Below are 17,351 nucleotides of genomic sequence, written 5' to 3' on the forward strand. Positions count from 1 at the left end.
GGCCCTACCAGACTTACACCAAAAACTCCAGTCAAAATAACATTTGTTATTGTGAGTAAAATCTGCTCAGCCATAGAACACTCCCCTACTAGATGCTGCCAGATAAGGAAGGGACAGAAGCCAGCATAGCACTCCTTGACCAAGTTCAGTTGCCACTGTCTGGGGACACTTAAACCAGAGGTACTAGAAACCTTCACGAACATTATAAGTCTGCAGGGTAGAAACGGTACTACCTCAGATCCACACTGCTAGATGGGAAGACACACAAACAACATGAGAAAACAAGGAAACAAAGAGCCCCAAACAAACCAAAATGTTCCAATAAATAGAATCTACTAACAGCACAGTAGAAGAAATGTCAGAGAGGGAGGTCAGAATGTACATAGTAAAACTCATCTGTGACATAAAAGATAACATAAGGATTGCAATCAGAAATAAATTTCAGGAGGCGAAAGATCACTTCAGTAAAGAGATAGAAATAATGAAAAGAAATCAAGCAGAAATCCTGAAATGAAGGAATCAATAAACCAAATTAAAAATTCAATGGAAGACAGAACCTCAGGTAACAAAGACCAAATATATAATCTTGAAAATAAAGTTGGCCACAGAGAGAAGCTGGTAAGAAACCATGAACAAAAGTTTCAAAAATTATGGGATAACATGAAAAGATCAAATTTAAAATTTATTGGGATAAAGAAAGGCATGAAGGCACAAACCAAAGGAACACATAATATCATTAAATTTACCAAACCTTAAGGATGAAATGGAAAATCAAATACAAGAGGCTTACAGGACCCCAAATGTACAAAATTACAACAGATCCACACCAAAGCACATTATAATGAAAATTCCTTGCATACAGAATAAGAATAGAATTTTAAGGGCCATAAGAAAAAAAGAATCAGATTACATTTAGGAAGAAATCAATTCAGGTACCAACGGATTTCTCAACACAGATCATTAAGGCTAGGAGATCCTAGAAGAAAATATAACAATCTCTGAAAGAAAATGAATGTCAACCAAGAATTTTATATCCATCAAAAATATGCTTCAGATTTAAAGATTTAAAAAAAAGGGTTCCATGATAAACAATATTTAAAAGAATTTCCAACTAACCTACACTACAGAACAGTCTCAGCAAAATATTCCATGAGGAGGAAATTAAAAAAAAGGGGGGAAAATCAGCAAAGGGCAAAAATACACTAAAAGGAAAGACAATCAAAGGAGAAGCTAAGTTAAATTAAAAAACAGAAACAAACCAAAATGAATGGGAATATAAATCATGCCTCAATAATAACCCTGAAATTTAATGGCCTAAACTCATCAATCAAAAGGCAGATTGGCAGAATGGATTAAAAAACAAGACCCAACAATACACTATCTCCAAAAGAGTCACCTCATAGGCAAAGGCATTCAAAGACTAAAGGTAAAAGGAAGGGAAAAAACATATTACTCACATGAACTATATAAACAAGCAGGGGTTTCCATCCTTATATCATATAAAGTGGACTTCAAGTCAAAGTTACTCAGAACAGACAAAAAGTACACTCATACATGGTGGGACTGAAAATTGATGCAATCACTCTGGAAAGCAGTATGAAGATTCCTCAGAAAACTTGGAATGGAACTACCATTTGACCCACCTATCCCAATCCTTGGTTTATATCCAAAGGACTTAAAATCAGCATATTACAGTGATATAGCCACATCAATGTTTATACTAGCTCAATTCACAATAGCTACAATATGGAACCAACCTAGGTGTCCTTTGATAGATGAATGGATAAAGAAAATGTGTTATATATATTAAATGGAATGTTACTCAGCTTTAAAGAAAAAAAATATGGCATTTGCTAGTAAATGGATGGAGTTAAAGAATATCATGCGAAGCGAAATAAGCAAATCCCCTCTCCCCAAAAAGACCAAATGTTTTCTCTAACATACAGATGCTAATTCACAATAAGGGGGGGAACTAGTGAAGAACAGAATTATCTTAGATTAGATAGAGGGAGGGAAGGGGAGGGAATATGAGGATAGGAAGGATAGTAGAATAAGACAGACATTGTTACTTTATGTATATATATGACTTCATGACTAATGTGATTCTACAACATGTTCAATCAGAAAAATGAGAAATTATACTCCATCTATGTATTATATATCAAAGTACAAAAATGCATTCTAGCGTCCTGCATAACTAATTAAAATAAATAAAAAAATTTTTTAGAAAGGCATTTCAGAAAGAATAACAACAAAAAAGATTGCTATACCAACAAAGCTGTTCTTCAAAGAAGAAAAAAAACCTTATCACCCATGTCCCTCAAGGGCAAAGGATTGGGTTTCCCTTCCACGGGATGGGCTGGCTGAGAAATAAAAGCTAAGAAAAGTAGAATGATGAAATGACCACAGAATACAGAAAGTAATTTCAAAGAGGGGGCAGAGACCAGAAGCTGACCAGAATCGTCCAGATTCTAACAAGGAAAGGAGCCTATGTTTGCTGCAATTATTTCGGAAGACATCAAAGATATTCTATGGAAAGTTCTTTACCAAAACAGGATAGAGGTGGGGGCATATAGGCTGCTCAGTTCCTAGCAGGTCACATCCATCTCCGGTGCCATGCAGGACTTTTCTGGGCAGAGTTGCAGGGGAGTTCACTTGCATCAGGTGGTCTCTCCCGGTGGGACTGTCACTGGAAGTTCTCAATGTCAGAGTCTACCCCCTCACTGGCTACGATGCTGAAAAGGTGCTCATGCATTTCACGGATGGCTTCTTGCACCTTCTGAGATAAGCATAAATAAAAAAATTTATGACTACTAAGCAGCATTGCAGAAAATACTTAAAGAAACCATACACACAGGAGACATTAGAAACAAACACCTTAACCCAGGAAAGGATCTCATTAGAAGAATATTTAAATGAGAATTAGAGCCAAACTAAACATTAGAAAAAGATCAAAATGGAAGTTCATAGAATAATTATTCTCTTTTAATAATAAACACCTCTCCGTGACAATGAATGTAAATGGTCTGAACTCTTCAATTAAAATACACATCCTGGCAGATTAGATTTAAAAATAAGATCCAACTATACATTTTCTGCACATATCTCAGGCAAAGTTACCCACATGTCAAAAGTGAAAGAATAAAAAATTATATTCCATGCAAATGGAGCCCAAAAGCAAGCAGGAGTAGCTATTCCCATATTTAATGTTTTAGTCAGCTTTATTGTTGCTATGACAAAAAGAACTAATCAGAACTAATTTAAAGGAGAAAAATTTATTTGGGGCTCACAGTTACAGAGGTCTCAGTCCACAGATGATCAACCTTTCCAACAATCAATGGTGGAAAGGTATTGAGCAAAACAGTTTGTGACAGGCAAACAGGAAGAAGAGAGATCTTCTCTCACCAGGAACAAAATATATGCCTCAAAGGCATCATCCCCAGTGACCTAATTCCCCCAGCCACACCCCACCAGAATACATACACTACCCAGATAATTCATTCAAGTGGATTTATGCAGTGATTAGGTTAAGATTCACATAACTGATAATTTCACCTCTAAATTTGCTTGCCGCTGCGCCCCTCCCCTGACTCAGGCAATGGCAAGGCCCTACTGAGGTGGATGGCGCAAGGCGTCCATCCTCTGGAGGAGCGCAGTATGTTTCTGGGAATGGGCTGATTTGTTTTTGTATTCCTTTAATAAGTATAGTTGCGATTTCTCATATGACCATTAAGTATAAAGGAAAAAACATGACTTTCCCAATTAATGCAACTACTTCTAAAGAATAGATCTGTTTGCTCTAAATGCAATGATTCAGCTGTGGAGTGTAAATTGTTAATGTCTAATGAAAAACTCCCTGTATTCCTGTCAAGGAAGTTCTTGAGAAATTAAATTAAAATCTAGAGAAGAAAAATTAATGTTAAGAAGACAGATTAGTGCTTAGTACTGGGCAACTTGTTCTTGTTCCTGTGCACAATGGTTTGTGCTCTTACTCTTGTTTGATTAAAATTAATAACAAGTCAACCACTTGCCATAACCATGGCACCGGTTCCAGTCAGTAAGTCAAGAAAGAATAGTCAAGGTATAGGCCAATAGTTTGGGACATTTGTAACTGGACATGAGGTGGGAGGGAAAGGGAGAGAAAAGGGGAATTGCATGGAAATGGAAAGAGACCCTCATTGTTATAAAAAAAACTACATATAAGAGGTTGTGAGGGGAATTGGGAAAAAAACAAATGAATTACAGTAGATGGGATAGAAAGAGAAGATGGGGGGAGGGGGGGATAGTAGAGGATAGGAAAGGTAGCAGAATACAACAGTTACTAGTATGGCATTATGTAAAAATGTGGATGTGTAACCGATGTGATTCTGCAATCTGTATTTGGGGTAAAAATGGGAGTTCATAACTCACTTGAAACTAATGTTTGAAATATGATATGTCAAGAGCTTTGTAATGTTTTGAACAACCAATAAAAAAAAAAAGTTAACTAAGCAGAAACAGCTCAAAGCAAAACTCGAACTGAAAGTACAAATGCTTGCTTATGCATAAGCCAAGATACATTCTTCTATTCTAATTGTAGCTACTAATATTTTGTTTCTTTGAATAATGATTTCTGTTTTGTAACCACAAAGTACTGTGAGCCTGCCAAAATGAAAAGTATATATGATCAACTTCACAAGTAAAGATTGGGATCAACACCTTCACTTTGGTGTCTGTGTTGTTTCTCCACCCCTCTTTAACCGACTCCTCACCATCCGTTCGTCTCCAGAGACCCCCTGTTGGAGCTGGTCTCCGACAGCTTGCATTGTCTCACACATGAGCTTTTGAAGAACATCTTAGCCAAAATTCACCAGAAAATAAAAAAGTTCACTATATTCTGGTAAAAAGAATAATCCAAAAAGAAAATAAAACAATTAATATTTATGCCTGAGCATCAGTGCACCTAATTTAAAAATTTTAAAAATAACAACAAAACAACCATACACACACACACACACACACACACACACACACACACACTCACACACACTTCTCAAAGGTTCAGATAGGCCAGGCCTGGTGGCACATTCCTGAAATCCAAGCAGCTCAGGAGGCTGAGGCAGGAGTATCCCAAATTCAGGGTCAGCCTTAGCAACCTAGCAAGGCCCTAAGCAACTTTGCAAGACCTTGTCTCTAAATAAAATACAAAAAAGGGCTGAGCATGTGGCACAGTGGTTAAGTAACCCTGGGTTCAATCCCCAGTACAAAAAAAAATTCAGATAGATGCCAATATAATAATACTTGGGTGATTTCAACACACCCCTCTCACTAATAGATAGGTCACTGAAACATAAAATGAGTAAAAACATCAAATCTAGAGAATGGACCTAAAAACCTAAAAGACTAGGTTATAGCTCAGTGGTTGAGCGCTTGCCTAGAACATGTGAGGCACTGGGTTTGATCCTCAGCACCACATAAAAAATAAATAAATAAGAGTATTATATCTATCTACAACTAAAAAAAAAAAACACTTTTTAAAAATAAATAAAACCTAAAAGACATCTATAGAGTATTTCATCCAGGGCTGGGACTACAGCTCAGTGGCAGAGTGCTTACCTAGCATGTGTGAGGCACTGGGTTTGATCCTTAGCACCACATTAAATAATAATAATAATAATGAAATAAAATAAAATAAAGGCATGCTATCCATTTACACCTATAATTTTTTTTTTAAAAAAAAGAATATTTCATCCAACAAAGGAAGAATTCACTTTCTTCTTAGCTGCTCATGGAACATTTTCTAAACCCAATATATTTTAGGTCACATAGTAAGTCTTAGTAAATATCAAAAAAGAAACTGATATTGAATCTTATCAGAGGTCACAATGAAATAAAATTTTAAGTCAAAGAAATGAAAACTACATAAACACATGGAAACTGAATAATACATTTTTGAACAATGAGTGAGTCACAGAAGAAATCAAGGAGAAAATTAGGGAGTTCTTAGAAACTAATAAGAATAAAGATATAATACACTAGAATCTCTGGGAGACTATGTAGGCAGTTTTAAAAGGAAAGTTTATAGATATGAGCAGATGTAAGAAGAAACCATTCCAAAACCAGAAGAAAGGATTAATTAAGATGAGCACTTAAATTAAGAGAATTAAAACAACACAAAAGCTCAATATAACAAAGAATTGGTTCTTTGAAAAGATAAACAAGATTGATAAACTCACAGTTAAAACTAAACAAAACAAAGAGAAGACCCAAATTAATAAAACTAGAGATGAAAACAGAAAGTATCACTGAAATCCATCAGTAACTATTTTGAAAATGTATATTCCAATAAATTGGAAAACCCAGAAGTAACAGACAAATTTACAAACACCCATACAACTTACCAAAATTGAATGCAGAGGATACGGAAAATCTAAACAGACCAATAACTATTAATAAGATTAAAGCATTAATTAAAAGCCTTTAAATAATGATAAACTTAGGACCAGAAGAATTCTCAGCTAAATTTTTTCAGAACTTTAAAGAATTAATACCAATGTTCCTCAAATTATTCCATGAAATAAAAAGTGTGGTGGGGGAGAGCACTGCCAAGTTCATTCTATGAAGGCAGTATTACCCAGACACCAAAACAGATAAGGGTTTGTCAAGGAAAGAAAACTACAGCCCATTAACTTGAAAACATAGATACAAAAATGCTTTTTAAAAACTAGCAAATCATATTCAAAAACATATTAAGATTATACAGCATGATCAAGTTGATTTTGTTATAGAGATGCAAGGACGGTTTGACACACAAATCAATAAATGTTATTCACCATATATACAGAATTAAAAAATCACATGATTCATCTCAGTAGATGCAGAAAAGCCTTCAATGAAATTAAGTACCCACTCAGGATAAAAACACTGAAGATACTAGGGATGGAAAGATACACATTTATAACACACCCAAAGCCAACATCACAGTAAATGGAAAAAACTGAAAGCATTTCACCTAAAATGAAGAACCAGACAAGGATGAGCACTCTCACCAGTCTTACTCAATAGAGTACTTGAAATTTTAGCCAGAGCAATTAGGCAAAAGAAGGAAATAAAAGGGAAACAAATAGAACAGAAAGAAGTCAAATTATCACTATTTGCAGATGAAATCCTTAATTTACAAGATTCCAGAAACTTCACTAGAAAATATCAAGTACTGATAAATTCAGGAAAATAGCAGAATACAAAATCAATATATCAAAAAGTAATTTTTCTATGCACAAATAATGAATCTGCTGAAAATCATGCATCAAGAAAACAATTCCATTCATAACAGCCTTAAAATAAATAAATAAACAAATAAGCAAGCAAGCAGGGAATAATTCTAACCAAGGAGATGAAAACCTCTATGATGAAATTATAAAACAGTGAAGAAAGAAATCAAAGACACTAGGAGATAGAAAGACCTTCCATGTTCATGGATATGCAGTATTAATAGTTAAAATGGCGATATTACCAAAAATGATATACAGATTCAATGCAATCCCCATCAAAATACCAATGATATTCTTCACATAACTAGAGAAATCAGTCCTAATATTTGTACAGAAGAATAAAAGACCCAGAATATCCAAAACAATTCTAGGCAAATAGAAAGATGTTGGAGACACCACAATACCCCATTTCAAATTATGCTACAGAGCTATAGTAACAAAAACACCACTATACTGACATAAAGACAGACACAAAGACCAATGGAATAACAGAAGACACACATGAACTCACACAGATAGTCACCTGATCTTTGACAAAGGCATGAAAATGTTGGAGAAAAGACAGCCTTTTAAACAAAAAGTCTCAGTGCTGAGAAAACCAGATATCCATATGTAGAAGAATGAAAGTAGGCCTATTTCTCACCCTGCACAAAAGTCAACTCAAAAATGTGTCTAAGACATAGGAATTAGACGAGAAATTTTGCAACTGCAAGAAGAAACATAGGGTCAACACTCCAATATACAGGTTCAGGCAACAACTTCCAAAATAGGACTCCAAAAGCTCAGGAGATGATACCAAGAATTAATAAAGATGGTGTCATTGAATTCAAAAGCCTTTACACAGCAAAGGAAACAACAGAATGAAGAGCCTACAAATAGGAGAAAAATCTTTGCCAGCTGCTCTTCTGCTGAGGGCCATTACCAAGTAGGAATGATGCATCGAAATTTCCTTGCCAAGCGTACCCCATGCTGCTTAGAGGACATTCGATGGGACATTGCATGCATGCTTTAATAAGGTGACCTTGCTCAAGGACCAAGGCGGATCCGGGTTTAGAGCTGATCAGGTTTGAGGAAGTAACCGGCTCCTTGAGTTTAAGGAGTTGCCAGTTTAAGATAATGGGTTTTAGGGAAGTTGGAAGTTGAAGATTATTGCTGGGATTAGGGTGTTCCTGCTGCTTGTTCCCGTTGAGTTCTCGTGAGATTAAAATGGGATTTGGAGATAGCCTCGTGGAGTAGGTGAATTGTGCGGGAGAACGCGATTGCCCCTGGACCTGTGTGGAGGCGGTGTGAGAGCAGGAATAAAGAATTGCTGTTTGAACCTACAAAGTGTGGGTGCCTCCTGAATCTTGTGCCAAGCCCAGACATTGGCATTTCTGACAGAGGATTAATATCCAAAATACATAAAGAATTCACAAAACTTAACACCAACAAAACAAATAACCCAACCAATCCATGGGCAAATGAACTAAACAGTCATTTCTTAAAACAAATATACAACTGGCCCACAAATATGAAAAATGTTCAACATTTTTAGCCATCAGTGAAAGGCAAATATGAGATTTTATTTAACTCCAATTAGAATGGCAATCAGTAATAATACAAATAGTAATAAATGCTGGCAAGAATGCAGAGGAGGGGGCTGGGATTGTGGCTCAGTAGTAGAGCACTTACCTAGTATGTGTGAGGCACTGGGTTCCATTCTCATCACTACATTAAAAAAATGAATGAATAAATAAATAAATATATATTGTGGCCATCTACAACTAAAAAAAAAATAAAAAATAAAAAATAAAAAGAATGCAGAGGAAAAGGAACATTCAACCCTGTTGGTGGGATTGTAAATTAGTATAACCAGAGAAAAAGGAACATTCATTATACACTGTTGGTGGGATTGTGAATTAGTATAACCACTGTAGAAATCGGTATGGAGGTTCCTCAAAAGACTAAGAACAGAATCACCACATGACCCAGGTATATCACTCCTCAGTATTTATCTAAAGAATTAAAGTTAGACATGATAACAAGAAATGCATAAGCATTTTCATAGAAGCACAATTCACAATAGCCACGCTATGGAACCAGCCTAGATGTCCATTAATGTATAAAGAAAATGTGGTAAATATGCAAAGTGGAGTTTTAGTCAAAAAAATAAGAATGGAATTATGTCATCTGTAAGGAGATGGATGGAATTAGAGAACACCATATTAAATGAAATAAGACAGACTCAGAAAGTAAAGAATCCTATGTTGTTTCAGTCAGCTTTTTCACTGCTGTGACTAAAAGATCTGACCAAAACAATTTTAGGAGAGGAAAAGTTTATTTGGGAGCTCAATGTTTCAGAGGTCTCAGTCCAAATTAGCCCACTCCATTCTTTGGGACTCAAGTTGAAACTAAACATCATGGCAGAGTGTGTGGCAGAGGGAAGCAGCTCACATGATGATAAGAGAGCAGAGAGAAAAAGAGAGAGACTCCACTAGCCTCATACAAAATATATACTCCAAAGTCATGCTCCTAATGCTCCACCCCCTCCAGCCATACCCAACCTGTCTTCAGTCACCATTCAATTAATCCCATCAGGGCTTGATTCACTGATTAGGTTGAGGATGTAGCCCAGTCATTTCTCCTCCAAACCTTCTTGCACTGCCTCACATCTGAGCTTTTGCCTCCACATACAAACCATAACATACGTTTTTCTCTCATATGTGGAAGTTAGAGAAAAAAGTGGGGGAAAGTGATAACTTGAAAAAAGAAGGTAGACTAGTAGAGGAAGGAGGAGGGGAGGAAAAGGAGAGATGAAATTGACCAAATTGTTATGTGCATGTATGAAGATATCACAATGAATCCCACCATTATGTATGATTATGTGTTAGTCAGCTTTTTGTCACTGTGATCAAAATGCTGACTGGAATAACTTAAAGGAGAAGTTTATTTTGGCTAACAATTTCAGAAATTTAGTTCATGGTTGGCTGAGTCCACTGCTCTTGGCCCCAGTAAGACAGAACCTAAAGAGGAAGGGCATGGCGGAGGGAAACTGCTCAGGACTTTGTTGCCAGGAAGTAAGGTGAGTAGGGGAAGGGATGCAGGAAAGAACCCTTCAAGAACACTGATCCCAGTGACCTACCACCTCCAGCCATGCCTCACCTGTGAATAGTTACCACCCAGTTACTTCATTTAAACTAAGATAGACTAATAAGGTTACAGCTTTCATAATACAATCATTTAACCACCAAATACTCCTGAATTAACACAGAAGCTTTTGAGGGAAATCTCAGATTCAAACCAGAACAAAGTATAATACATCCATAAAAATTAAATAATAGTTGACAGAAATAGACTCACAATTATAAAGGGAGAGTTAACAAATAATAAAATTCCAGTAATTACCATAACAAGTACATACAGATACATACACACAAACCATTAAGGGAAAAGATTTTAACAACAGCATTAACAAACTTTACTTAATAGACGCATATAAAGCATAATACCCCCAATATTACCCCCCCACACACACACAAACACACACACACACACAAAGAGGATTAAAAAAAAGTAACTATACACAAGGCAAGTACTAACAAGTTCCAATGATCATTCAATTATAAACATTTTGACGGTAGTTACACAGTGGCTCACTTTTCATTTATTCATCAAACTGTCCATATATCTTATATACTTCACATGAGCTATATTTCACAATAATTTTTCAAATGGTAATTGATCTATACCATTTATGTACATACTCATCTATTTTTTTCTTTTCAGGTTTTCAAAACTTATTCCACAGCAAAAAAAAAAAAAAATCTTCAAGAAAAAAAGATGAGTCAATATGCTTCAACAGGAAGCAATTAAGCAAGATTCAAGATTCAAAGTTCCATTAAAATGAACCCTGACATACTCTAGTAGATTTTAAAACTTATAAATCCAAGCATATTGAAAGCATTCTCAAAGCAATATTTGTACATAATCAAATCATCCTAGTGCAGAACTGCAAATAACCAGATGCTGTCTGTCTGTACGCAACTGAAATAGTACAAATCTAAATTAAAATATTTTCAATATTGACAATATCAGAACCAGAGGCACTTACACCATTGGCCAAAAGCAGTTCTGTGGTAAATTTGTCCCATTAGCCATCTATTTTAGTCAAATACCAAACCAACCAATGATTCAAAGTAATCATTTATGTTGCCAACTTAGAGATAAAATTAAACTTTATAAATAGGGGATTTATAGTTAAATGGTTAAAATTTAACATTTCAGGATACAAAAATAACATATACTCAAACATATCTAAAGTGATACATGCCAGGTATGCCCATAGTCCTTGCTACTTGGGAGGCTGAGGCAAAACCGCGTGAGCCCAATTGTTGTCCAGGTTAACAGAGAGAGGCCTACCTCAAAAACAAAAACTAAACCCTAAACAGATTTAAACCATAGTCTTAAAAATATCAAGTGAACTATATTAGAATTTTTTTCTAAAATTAATAAAAAGTAGTGCATTAGTTATCTATTGCTAACATATTATCTCACCCAGAATTTTATGTAAGAAAAGTTTAAGGAACACAATCCCTTGGTGGTAGAAGGTGGTAACTGTCTCAAATCTGTATCTGTTTAACAATCAAGAAAGACTGGCCTGCAATTCCAGCAGTTCAGGAGGCTGAAACAGGAGGATCACAAATTCAAGGCCAGTTGAGCAATTAAGGGAGGCCTTAAGCAACTTAGTGAGACCTAGTCACAAAATAAAAAACAAAAGGGGCTGGGATACAGCTCAGTGGTAAAGAACCTCTATGTTAAATCTCTAGAATCTGCTCTCCCCCCCCCAAAAAAAAGAAGAAAGAAAAACTTATTTATCCATATCAAAGAACACTGATAGTGATTATCCCCAAATCTCATTAATTTAAGCATGTCTAAATATATACTAAATTCACTTCTATAAACTTCCTAAAAATAGAAAGTGTTAGCTGAAAATATTAACTTAGATAGTATTCAAAGGAAATTTTTGGTGGTACTGAGTAAAAAGGAGGGAGTTTAGGTTATGAGATGTATTTAAGGAAGAGAAGACCTTCATCCTAAGCTAGGTGAGTATCACAGTGGGAACTTCAGGGACTAAACCTTTGACTATTGCTTCTCATATCATGAATACATTCAATCAGGTAGAAAAATTTAATCAAACCATTTCAAGAAGAGCAATATTTAACTCAAACTACACCAAAGCATATTATACATTTTTAATAGTTTTATTCAGTGTCCCAAGCTGTTTGGATATCATCCTTTACTTTTCTAGTCTTTTTTCAATATCAAAGAAAGAGTTTATCTCTTTTCTCAGTTTTAATTTTCTTTTGTTCTTCAGATTTAAAGGGACAAAGAAGGTAGGAGCCATAAGAAAGTTCAGAAGTCCAAATTGGTCTCTTTAGACATAAAACTGATGAAAAGCAAAGACTGTTTACAGACTTTAAATTCAACTCCAAAACACTGTAGCATATGTTGCTTAAATATTATGTATTTTTACTTGTCCAGTATTGCTCATGTCAGCTATTGATTTCGCCAACAATCCATGGGCAAAGGGTTGAACACAATTTTTCAATAGAACAAGGGGTCACCAACTGAGACCTAAAGCCCAGATCCAGCCGACATACTGTGCAAACGTAATTAATTAGGAGGCCATTAGGCTGTGATGGCTCCAAAGCCTTGGTTCCTATGTAAGGAAAATCAAACCCAACTCAATGGAAGAAATAAAATAAAATTTAAGTTTAACCAATGGAAATTACCAACTAAGCAGTAGTGGCACACACTTATAATCCCAGCTACTGGAGAGGCTGAGGCAGGAGGAATGCAGGTTCAAAACAAGCCTGGGCACCTTGGCAAGACTTTGTGTGAAAATAAAATTTGAAGAGCTGGGGATGTTACTCAGATATTCGCTTAGCATGCACAAGGTCCTGGGTTCCTGGGTTAAATCCACAGTATCCAAAAAAAAAAAAAAAAGAAGAAGAAGAAGAAAAAGAAAAAGAAAAAGAAGAAAAAACTACCAACAAACCTCTTACTAGAGACCTTCTACTTTGACCAATCAAAAACTTGCCTTGCCTGACTGCTTCTTCTAACACTTTATAAACGTTTTCCTACTTGAAATCTGGTGCTGCCCCATTCATGAATTCCTGAAAGCTCAAATAACTAGAATTTTAGTATGTCTACTTTATCTTTTTTTTTTTACATTTATCTTTTAATAACTGTTTTTGTACAGTCTTTGAGTTTGGAATGGTTTTTATATTTTTAAAGGGCTGGAAAGGAAGGAAGGGAAGGATGCATGAAAAAAGGGAGGGAAATAAAAAAAAGAATGAAGATAAGAATATGCAACAGAGACTGTTTTATGCCTGGAAAACCTAAAAATAAATCAGTAGTCCTAGCTTTGTATGGTACTGCACTAACACAAACTTCAAAGTGAGGATTGACTGTATTTAATATCTCGCCTTTTACAGAAGTAGAGAATATACAAATGATCAATAAATACATAAAGAGATGTGCAATAATATTAGGTCATTAGGAAAATTAGGGGGAAAACCCAATATAATATCAATATATATCTACCAATGTGAGGTGTTATAAATATTTGGGGACAAAAGAATTCTCATACACTGCTAATGGGAATGCAAATTAACACAATTTGAAACACTTTTTGGTGGTATATTCCATAAACACACATCTGCATAGGCTATAACACAGCCATTTTACTACTAAATATATACCCAAAAGAAAGTATACATAAATTCACCAAAATACTTATAAAACCTCATAACAACCCTTTTGGTAGTAACCTAAAACTGAATGTAATAATATGCAATATGAAAATGAAAAAACTACTGCTATTTCACCCATATAAATCTCACAAATATAAAATTGAGGTGAAGCCAGACTCGGAGGACTATATACTATATAAAGTCAATAATAGCTGAAACTCAAATGTTAGAAGTTGAGATAATGGTTACCTTTGCTAAGCTGGCACCACAAAGTAGGGCTTCTGGAATGCATGTACTGTTTAAGGTTCTTTCTTGATCTAGGTACTGGAGACAGGGGTGTGTACACTCTGAAATTCAATGAGTTGTACACATATGATTCAGACACTTCTATGTTTATCATACTTTTTAAAAACAAACACAGAATTTCTATGAACTCCATGCCTTTCAAGGAAAATTGTGTACATCTCCATTCCCTTTTCTGATTTGCCATCATTACCTCTCTCCAATTAGACAACTTTTACTACTCCACATTGAAAAATTGGCTTTGTTTTTATTAATTTTACTAATATACTATTGCACATGATTCCCCATGACTATATAACTGTCACTTTGGGTTAGTTCCATCCCAGACCCAAAGAGGAAACTTTACAAAGAATAACTTGTAATAGTATGTTAAAGTTATATAGTAAAGAAAAAAGAACCTGCTTGAAATGCTGTTTTATTTGACCACTTGTTTTGGCTTACCTTTATCTACTGCTGTGATTCAACCCCCATAAAATGCTCAAAGGAGCTTTTCAAAAAGCCTGTTCTTGAGGAAAGTTGTTCCTTTCCACCATCCCTGTCTAATCATGAGTCAATCTTGTGTTTATCCAATTCCTTCCATCCACAAGGCTTAAAGTACTTCGCAAATATTGCCGGGTGGTGTCACCTTCCAGTTAAATAAATATGGGCCCTCGGACGTCGTAACCCAAAAGAACTTTAACAGTATCTTTGTACAGCATGGCTCAGCACACTTAAAAAAAGCGCCAGATTGTATTCTTACTCACAACTTACAATAGTGAGAACCAAAATATAAAACGATTCAAGTGCCTGTCAAGGGCGCAGAGTAGATCAGAGGCTGAACCCAGAGGACTAGAACCCTCTAACTCCCAGGGGCTTAAGGGAAAAGCAAGCAAAACCCCTACACTTTTGAATAAATGCTTAGCTGCTGAAGTCCTGTAATAGCAAAGAAAGAGTTGTCTGTCACCTGAGAATCCCAGGACGCTGACCTCTGAGGGTGCCCCATCACTCCTGGGCACACGGGGCCAGCATTCACTGGGTACGGATTCCGCGCGGCCCCTTCAGTTTCTCCAAGGAAGCTGCGGCCGGAAATTCCAAGGCTGGTTTCTGCCCACCCCGATCAGTCTCCAGTCGCCCAAACCTCCCCTCCACCCGGTTTACCTGGGATGCGGTAGGCATCACTCCGGGGAGCCGACTGGAAGCACTCTCTCACAGAGTTTCTCAGGCCGGATGCGCAACTACCGCGTCAGTCAAAGCCACGGACTCAGCGGCTCGGCCCGGAGGCGCGCGACCCCAAATGATCCAGCGGGGCGGGGCACCGGAGGGAGACCGAGCCTGCCGCACGCGGCGCGCGAGGGCCCGCAGAGACCGAGGCGGTGCGCACCGGGCATGCGCGAGCCGCGCCGCCGGGGCGCGGGGCGGGGCCTCCCTGCCAGCGAGAAAGCTTGGCAAGTCCTCTCTGGAGCCGGGAGAGGACGGAAGGCGGGCCAACTGTGGTTGTGGGGTCTGAGACCACTGGTGCGTTCCGGAACAGCAAAATAGTGCCCCGACAAAACCTAATCTGGTTGGAGGAAGGCGTAGGGAGGCTTGGGGAGACTGTGTGGTTGTGTGTGTGGAGAGGAGAGAGTGTGGGAGGGGAGAGAGTGTGGGAATTGAGAGTGTGGTGGAGGGGCCGGGCCTGTAGCGCAGTGAAGGTCGAATGAAAAGGGCACAGGCGAGCAAAAGTGACACCTAGGCCCTCTCCAAAAAATGCTTCAGGCTAAAATTTTGGAGCTGGTGACTTTTTTAAGTCCTGGAAGGAAATCTGATTTTTCACATTATGTGGATTCACAGAATGTTGAGCCTTTCAGAATTTAATAAAACAACAACAAAAAACAATTCGCCTACCACTCTGTTGAAACAATAGAAAGCCAAAGATATCTTTAATCGTAGAATAATATTAAGAGTTTTATCAGGACCCATAAAATGAGCCGGTAGTGATTCAAAAGTGTTCCACAAGTCAGAATTGCATTTATAAATATCTCTTTAACTCCTGTTACTCATTAATCTGTTGAACACACGAGTATTTATTCAGAACATACTATGTGCCAGGCACTCTTTGGGTTCCTGGATAAAGATTTTTTTTTTACACATCCCCAGAGAATAGGAATAATATAAAGTGTTGATGGACCCCCAAGTTAGTGGTTAAATTTAATAAGAGGAACTTAGACTTTAGTAACTGTAAAAACCGTGTAAAGGGTTGGACCAAAAGAGGTTAAAATACATAATGTTGTTATTTATATGGTAAAGAATAAACAGTACTCTGGAGGGGTTTGTTATAGATTCAGCCTTGAAATGTTTTCTTTTTTGTTTTTGTTTTGGCTTTACATCTGGATTCAATCAGATATTTGGGGACACAATCATAAATATTTTGAGACAAAAAAAGAGGGGCTTTAAGTTTGTCAGAACAGAGACTCCAATCAAAAAGGATATTATAATCAGGAAAAATGACTTGAAGTAATGGTTAGTGCCAAATCAAATGATGTGTAATTAAAGGAGGGAAAGTTTCTTTTCTTACTTAAAGAAATGAGAGGGCCAAGGACTACAAAATTGAGAAAATTGACACCAAATAATAAGTTAGGATGAATTTAGAGAAAGTGATAATAGCTTTTATTGAGTAAAGATTCATTTTGCCTCAGTTTTTAAAGCCCATTTTCTGAATTTCTAAAATCTCCAGAGTAAAGGAAAAAATCTGTTTTCTTCAGTAACCTGTTTTTTTTTTCCTTCCCTCTCTTTTATGTAACAAGTTCAAACTTTAGACCTAATTCTCCCTTATCCCATTTCCAATTTAGGTATTCATTAATGCTCTTTCTGGAACTTTTTATACCATAATAGGTAATTTTTCCCCACTCCTCTCCACCACTACCTCTATCCTCATACACACATTTTTTTAATTCTCCATCCTGCTAAGAGTTATCTGAAAAATGGCTTTGGATGACTTTGGGTGAGGAATTTTAAAGTATGAGAAGGACAGAATCAAGGAAAACTGGAGGAGTTAATGTCTCACTCTTCTTTAAGTATGGATAGAACTTAGCAAGGCAAAAAGGGA

At 36.6% G+C, this 17,351-nt stretch overlaps 2 protein-coding genes across 19 annotated transcripts in view; one reads left to right on the forward strand and one right to left on the reverse strand.

Annotated features, from left to right (window-relative positions):
• Window positions 1-15,650, reverse strand: part of Mipol1 (mirror-image polydactyly 1) — a 328,689-nt gene extending 313,039 nt beyond the window's left edge. For 4 of the 16 annotated variants that reach the window (XM_040276498.2, XM_040276502.2, XM_040276500.2 and 1 more), the window contains exons 1-2: window positions 15,425-15,649; window positions 14,234-14,331 (exon numbers count right to left, since the gene is read on the reverse strand). Coding sequence is in view for 4 of the 16 variants with exons in the window: in XM_040276484.2 (XP_040132418.1) it covers window positions 2,548-2,661 (114 nt within the window). In the remaining 12 variants the exon portion in view is untranslated. Of the gene's footprint in view, window positions 1-2,547; window positions 2,780-14,233; window positions 14,332-15,230; window positions 15,355-15,424 lie in introns of those variants that run through there. The other 12 variants (XM_040276491.2, XM_040276489.2, XM_040276490.2 and 9 more) reach the window with 8 other exon arrangements.
• A 29-nt stretch (window positions 15,651-15,679) lies between these two features.
• Window positions 15,680-17,351, forward strand: part of Slc25a21 (solute carrier family 25 member 21) — a 497,747-nt gene continuing 496,075 nt past the window's right edge. For 2 of the 3 annotated variants that reach the window (XM_078050206.1, XM_078050211.1), the window contains exon 1: window positions 15,689-15,781. The gene's annotated coding sequence lies outside the window, so the exon portion shown is untranslated. Of the gene's footprint in view, window positions 15,782-17,351 lie in introns of all 3 variants that reach the window. The other variant, XM_078050204.1, reaches the window with a different exon arrangement.

The sequence above is a fragment of the Ictidomys tridecemlineatus genome, chromosome 5, assembly GCF_052094955.1.
Source record: "Ictidomys tridecemlineatus isolate mIctTri1 chromosome 5, mIctTri1.hap1, whole genome shotgun sequence".
NCBI lineage: Eukaryota > Metazoa > Chordata > Mammalia > Rodentia > Sciuridae > Ictidomys > Ictidomys tridecemlineatus.